This window comes from Phanerochaete carnosa (assembly GCF_000300595.1).
Source record: "Phanerochaete carnosa HHB-10118-sp unplaced genomic scaffold PHACAscaffold_12, whole genome shotgun sequence".
In the NCBI taxonomy this organism is placed as follows: domain Eukaryota; kingdom Fungi; phylum Basidiomycota; class Agaricomycetes; order Polyporales; family Phanerochaetaceae; genus Phanerochaete; species Phanerochaete carnosa.
In genome coordinates this window covers 957474-964072 of record NW_006767639.1, presented here as the reverse complement: position 1 = coordinate 964072, position 6599 = coordinate 957474, and the positions used below count along the sequence as shown (strand labels likewise).

General features: G+C 58.8%; 2 protein-coding genes across 2 annotated transcripts; both read right to left on the bottom strand.

Moving 5' to 3' along the window:
- Positions 1-94: 94 nt before the first annotated feature.
- On the bottom strand, positions 95-2784 carry PHACADRAFT_153694 (uncharacterized protein; the record flags this gene model as incomplete). Its single annotated transcript, XM_007401346.1, has 10 exons — positions 2196-2784; positions 1780-2131; positions 1477-1712; positions 1357-1410; positions 1030-1284; positions 860-966; positions 755-792; positions 525-702; positions 314-475; positions 95-260 (listed from the first exon to the last, which is right to left on the bottom strand). The coding sequence occupies exons 1-10, from the start codon at positions 2490-2492 to the stop codon at positions 95-97; spliced, it is 1845 nt and encodes a 614-aa protein (XP_007401408.1). The 5' UTR covers positions 2493-2784.
- Positions 2785-3290: 506 nt separating this feature from the next.
- Positions 3291-5653, bottom strand: PHACADRAFT_264829 (uncharacterized protein). The gene is made up of 14 exons (XM_007401345.1): positions 5375-5653; positions 5218-5310; positions 5055-5153; positions 4984-4985; positions 4655-4689; positions 4570-4598; positions 4325-4373; positions 4161-4261; positions 4046-4105; positions 3967-3994; positions 3852-3909; positions 3775-3799; positions 3551-3717; positions 3291-3475 (listed from the first exon to the last, which is right to left on the bottom strand). Exons 1-13 carry the CDS (start codon positions 5434-5436, stop codon positions 3552-3554), a joined length of 807 nt encoding a protein of 268 aa, XP_007401407.1. The 5' UTR covers positions 5437-5653; the 3' UTR covers positions 3291-3475; position 3551.
- Between the last annotated feature and the right edge of the window lie 946 nt (positions 5654-6599).

The window sequence follows — 6599 nt, the reverse complement described above, 5'->3', positions numbered from 1 at the left end:
ATGCGGTTCCGGAGGAACGTCGCGGTACAGGCTCGCGGGCGGGGCCTCGTCAGGCAGGGGGGGGGGCGCGTTCTGCGCGAGCGAAAAGACGGGCTCACCTGTCGAACCCTTGGTCGAACAGATCCTTGGACGGCGGGATGGTGTCGCGGTTGGTCAGGATGCAGGCGTGTTTCTGGAGCCACGCTTGCACGTCGGGGACCGTCCAGGAAGGCGGCGGCGGGATGTTTTCGGTGTTCCCGCTCTGTTCTACAGTCGCATACCTGAACAAACGCGATCGTGTCAGTCGCGATGGGCTTCGCTTGTGGCTGCTTACAAGTTGTTGATTTCTCTCTCATAAACAGCTAGCGCTTGCTTCCGGACGATTGTCCCCTTGGCGGCGCGAGGTAGAGGTCTAGCTGGGTCTGTGATGATGACCATTTCCTTGAATATCTTTGCGAACGCAGGAGCGGCGCGGTTCGCTTCCTCAACAACCGGCCTAAAGGGCATTGAGCCATCATCCTCTAACTCTCCGCGGAACGACATACCATATCATATTCCTGAATACCGACAGAGCGACGGCGTCGTTCGTGTCAATGGCATGACCCTCGCTGGGTTCCACGAGAACGCCACACTGGTTTCTGGCGCGGCCGAACATGACCGCTCCGTGTACCATGGGCGACGAGGCTATGAGCCCTTCTTGCGGGATCGGCACGACCTTCTCGCCTGCCACGCCGGTCAAGCTCAGCTTACTCGAGGACACATTCGCATGACGCACCAGAACCGAGGACGATCACGTCGTCCTTGCGACCGGTTCTACACGAAGCACCACCACGATCAGCACTCTCCTCTTTTTCTCGTGACCGACCAAAAACAGGCTTACATGCGCCACAGGCCCTGTTTCGAAGGGTGCGGCTCCCACAAGTCGCTCGTCGCATACCCTCTCGTGTCCTCCAAGTTCTCGACGCTCGGCCGGTGCGTCGCACACGTCTGCACGAATGTCAGCCCCCCCTCGGCCCACCACCACCGGCTATCTCAGCGCCGTTGACTCACCAAGTACTGCAGCTCGAACGTCCCGTCGCCCTCGGGCACCCACCGGCAGCGCACGCGCTCCGAGAACGACAGCCACTCCCAGTCCGCCCGCGTCTTCGCGTCGGCCGGAGCCGCGCTCGGCGGGGCGTCGTCGGCCATGTCGAAGACCCTCGTGTGCGGCCCGAACTCGGTGCCGCCGTACCAGGGGTAGAGGCGGACGCCCTCCGCCACGAGCTCGCCGCCGGTCTTGGACGACAGCGGCCCGCCAGCGAATGCCTTTTTGGGGAGGGGAAGACGCCGGGTGAGCGACGGGGCATTTTTTTTGTGTAGGACGTCTGCGGTACTCACGACGATCTTCAGGGTCTTGAGGTACTCTACGTCTTCCTTCGACTGCGCCCAGGCCTGGCAGGAGGGAGCGTGTGAGCACCCAACATTACGGGGCAGGCACACGATAAAACACAGCCTTACGTCGACGAAAGCGGGCACGGTCGGGATGCCGGTGCACCGCGCGGCCACGGCGGCGTCGAGGGTGTTGCGCGGGGTGGGGACCACCGGCGACGCGGGCGCCCGGGGCGCGAACAGGCACACGGGCAGTGCGCTCACGAGAGGCGCGTAGAGCTGGATGTATATGCCCATGGCGTGGAACGTGGGCAGCGCCATGGCGCCCCAGACGACGCCGCGGACCGCGGCGTCGACGATGATCGCTGTGGTGAGCAAAGGCTGTCAGCAGCTGCGTTTCGACTTTGCGAGAGGCACGGAAGGGGTGCGCACAGGCGTTGCAGGTGTGGAGCATGGCGGCCTGGCGCTGGGGGACTGGCTTTGGAAAGCCGGTGGAGCCGGACGAGTGAAGGTAGAAGACGGTGTCGTCTGCGGAAAAGGTCTTGTTGCCAGGCGGGTAGGGCTTGCACGGCTCCGAGGCGCTCTTTCCGCTCAGATATGGGAAAATGTCCTCGAGCTCGGGGAGGGCGTCGACCTGAAGGGCGTGTTTGTCGCACTCGAGCTCGGACTGGATGTTGGCGAGCAAGGGGTCTAGGCTGGGCTGGCAGATCATCCGGTGGCAGGATGTGCGCTTGAGCATGCTGACTATCGCGGGAGCAGAGTTCCTGGGAGACATGGGGAACGGCTGAAAGGTCCAGGACGGTGCTCAGCGTCTCCAACCGCCAGGACGCAGCCGAGGCAAGACGCACCACTAGTCCTGCTCTTATCATGCCTGCCAACAAGGCGAGATAGACTACAGAGTCGCAGTTGACGACGACGGCGACGACGGCGTTCTCGGGCCCCGACCTGTCTGGCCGCAGCTTGTGGGCGACTCGATGGGTAGCGCGGGCGAATTCAGCGAACGAGACGGCCTCGCTGGGCTTCTCATGGCCAGCAGAGAGGATGGCCCAGGGTCGGTCGGGGTTGTGCTCGGCATGAAAGTCGATGAACGCCGGGATGACGGGGATCGAGCCGTCGAGTGGGGGTCGGACAGGGTTGGGAGACATGGCGGCAGTGCTGAGAGCGGCGGGTCGAGGACGATTAAGAGAGGGTCGTCCGTCCGGGGCCCGGGTGCTCTAATACACAGCGCAGGCCGCTCATGTCTCAGTGTTTTCATTCGCTGTTGCACCCAACCCCGCGGACTCTGCGCGACAAGCGGTTCTGGACATGAGCGTGGGTCCGTGCAAAGATGGAGCTCGGAGAAACGTCTCCGGGGAAGACAACAGTTTGAATTTCGGACTTTGAGAAGGGCGAATGGACGGCAAGGCCGCGCTGTCCAGCGAGCCCAAGCCGGCATGCCCCGAAAGCTTTGTGGCGTCGCCCACCGTGCCTGCTCCATGTTTGCCAAGTCTCACCCGTCTCGCGTTCGGCACTGCTTGCCGTCGCCTCGCTGGTACACTCGAGCCTCCGATGCGCGTGACGGTGTGTCAGGTCCATTCTGGCAGCGACTCTCATGGGCATCTCCGAGTGTTCGGGGAATCTGCGGGGTGTCATGGTAGATAAAAACCATGCTCCTTCCTTCGGGGATGTGGCAGGAGGCCGATCAAAACAAGCTGAAACCAGAGCACAGCGTTGATACGCATGGGAAAACTTCCGGTCGCTTCCGCCAAACTTCACAAGCTTCACAGATTTTCATGGGTAAGCCACGGCGTAAAGGGCGCAGAAGGAGCATCACGCGTCGGTGTGGTGACTCTGGTTACCTTCTATCATGATCCTTGCACGCACGTCCAGCTGGCATCTCGCCAGCGCTGCCAGTGGATCGTGCCATCCAGACAGCGACTCAACACAAAGGTTAATCAATCATCGGGAACATCCATAGAAGCCAGTGTAATTAGGGTACAACACATTTTGATATCAGAAGCGGCCGCCTACACAGCATGGCCGGGTCTCAGTCCGTCGAGCCAGGCCTCAGCGGGTACACGAACGCTTCTGGATCCTTCGCAGAGCCACGCAGGTCGTCGCGGGCTCCGGCGTCGTTGGTGCCAGCATGCTGCGAGATAGAAGCGAGAGAAGGCGCTGTCAGCGCGTGTGGGCGACGCACACGTCTCGAGAGGCGACGGCTCACGTCAAAGTCGGTCACCCTGACGGTCTCCTTGAAGACGTCCACTCGCACAGCCTCGGAGGCCAGCCCGCGCGTGGGCCGCCTTGACATCCTGATGTCTAAAGGTCCCCGCTGATGCTGTGCTTTCGTTAGTAGAGCCTGCGTTCCGGAGGTTGTTCCGGGCGTTGAGCCTAGAAGGTGCGCGATTGAGCGTGAATAGGTGATTTGTGCTGTCGAATGGCGCTTACATGGCAAGCATAGAGTTGGCATATACTACAATGGGGAAATCAGCAGACAACATGATCCAAGCAGAGGAATGACTCACGTTTGCTGACTATCTCGACCATGCCAGCCCAGATCAGGCTCGTAGTTACGAGATTGTACTGAGCATCTCTTTGTGATGAGAAGCGCATGCTTGGAATACAAGGAGCTACACCCACAGTGAAGAGGATTGCCATTGAGAATATCCTACGTAGAAACATTAGCCCAGCTACATGCAGAGGCAAGCGTCGTTTTTACATCGTGAGAGCTCCAGTGTTGAGCGCAAAATGCAAGAGCTTGTCAACGATGTGTTGCGTGCTGCAGTTAATGTGTCGGCAAGGCATTGAGACGCACTCGGAAGCAGCAGACGCACCGCGGAAACGCCGAGCGACTGCGCCACAGATAGAAGGTGAGCAGTCCCGTGGTGACGAGGTCGACAAGGCCGCCGCAGCTCAACGCGACGTTCAGGGTGAGCTTTTTGCAGTTCAGTCTCAGCAACGACAGTCCCGACGACCTCTCGCGACACGAAGGGCGTACCACAGGGCCTTGCCTCTGGCGGAAAGCAGTCCACGTCTTGCAGGAATATCTGGCCGCCTTCGTCAGGGGGAACGAACGTGGGGCACCAAGCTCGTGCGAGACTCACAAGAAGCCTGTCGCGACTGTAGACGTGCGTCAGTGAAGGATTGTCTCGTGACACGTTTGAGGCGCTTACTGTAGCCCAGCACTGCGCAGACGGTGGTCAGCCCGGTTTAGCGAGAACAAGAGAAGAACGTCGAGTCGACTGACCAACACGAGCAAACAAGGCGATGGCCTAAGACAATGTGAGACGTCAGCACACGCAATTTCTTCGCTCTCTGGAACACGCACCGGGACAGACGCGACTAGGAAGTTTCGCTTGCTCACTGTTTGGAGCTAATTTAGCGTTACATACTGACGCGAAAAGGGAGGCAGCACTTGCACTTCCAGATGCGATAAATGTAGAATCTAAAAGAACCGTCAGGTCGATTAATCAGGTAGTGGGAAGGGAAGGACGTACGCTTGGGTCATAGACACGATCATTATCTGGAAAAGACGTTAAATCGGAGCACTGCAGACGGTTGTACAAAATATATACCTCCAGAATGACTGTAAGCTGCAGAGCGACAGGAAAGATCTCGATCGATGATGACTGCCAGTGAGAAGGAACATGTACGCACCACTGCGCTCCTGTCGCACAAGACCGTGCTTTCAGCGGGCAGTCGCGCCGTGAGGCAAACTGCGCACTCACCAGACAATCCGCTCGACTTCGCCCGTATCGCCGAAATGGTCGATAAAATAAGTGTACAGCATGCAGATGCAGAAGGTGGTGTGCAAGCACTCGAGGAACCTTGACAGCACCAGGTCGAGTGAGCACTGTCCCCGGGGCAACGCGAGCATCCCCAGGTGCGTACCACAACAGCAGCACGAAGCCCCGGACGAGACGCGAATCTTTCTCGTAGGTCGACCAATAGTAATAGACTTGGGCGGTGAAGATCCCGAATAGACTGCCGTGCACCCGAAGGAGAACAAGTTAGCGGAGGTCGCGGCGGAAGGAAGGCGTCTACACACATGAGCGCAAGACAGACGAGCACCAGAAGCGGGCCCATGAGCAACGCGAAGGACGACGCCATGGCAAGGATGACCAATGGCGCGGGGACGTCCTATGGTACGGAAGGGGGTGCAGTCGAGACCGCGGAGGAGCGCCGCTCCTATATGCGTGCATGCGTCCTGGACTGATGCCGAGTTGCATGTCCTGTTCGATGGAGACCACAGTGCAGAGTTCGTGAATGCTAGTCGCCGAGGGGAGTCTCGACATACAGAGATCTGGATGATCCGTTCGCCTGACGTGGCAGTTGCAGATGGACGTAATGGGCCCTCGTTCGCGCTTCGCGGGATCCCTGGCATGTCGTGGGTTGAATTGGCAGCTTGGCACCGCACGACAGGCAGTTCAACCTGGGAGAGCGTTGTGAGATACGCCATCGGGGAGGCAGGCCCTGTCCGAGCCGCGAATCCCCGGTCCTCGAGAAGTCGACGTAACGAGACAGTGCACCACACAGTGCTTGCGTCGACTGATGCGTGTCGCAGCGTTCGCTCGACTTCGTTGCTCACATGGATGATGGACGCATAGCAAGAAGCTGATGAGGTCCTATGTTGTGCACCGGCGACATCACTTCCGCCGTCGGTCTCGACATGGTGACGACCGATATGGTGTAGCCCGATAACCGTCTAGCTCACAGTGCGAAGTAACATCTTGGCTCCTGATAGATCTGCGCGACACTTGCGCATGTGCTTTCCATCCGGAACGCGGGCTAAGGCTGCCCAACACGGCCTGGAGGTGAGTGGAGCGTGGAGAGAGGTCTAGACGCAATGTGGTCAGCAGGGAGTCGTATAAGTTTCAAATTGATCGCTATACAGACATCTCTTCAATGGGCCATCTGTCTTTGACAAGAATTAACCCGCCGTAAATGAGCGTCTCACCCACAGTTGGGATGTCGCTCAATCATATGCTGATTGTGTACAAGCCGAAGATCAAACAGGTTCTCCTCAGCAGACTCTGACAGCCCGAGAAAACGTTACTGGAAGATTTGCATCAGCTTTGCAGGCTGTGTATGCTGCAGAGAAGTGAGAAGGGTGCTTACCGCGTGACACAGCTTTCTGAGCGTGAGACGCAGCAGCGTCGCGTGATATCGGTCCGAGAGGCTCCTGATGACCATGAGAATCCCTGGGTCAGCACAGCACACCCATGATGATATCGATATCCAAAGCTTACTGAATGCCTTGTATTCGCAAGCCA

Excerpts from the sequence above, each read along its gene's own strand:
- PHACADRAFT_264829 (XM_007401345.1), bottom strand. The coding sequence starts at position 5,436 with ATGGCGTCGTCCTTCGCGTTGCTCATGGGCCCGCTTCTGGTGCTCGTC. Across the intron at positions 5,311-5,374 it reads CTCGTCTGTCTTGCGCTCAT|TCTATTCGGGATCTTCACCG; the intron begins GTGTGTAGACGC and ends GGTGCACGGCAG. Across the intron at positions 5,154-5,217 it reads GGCTTCGTGCTGCTGTTGTG|GTTCCTCGAGTGCTTGCACA; the intron begins GTACGCACCTGG and ends GGTGCTGTCAAG.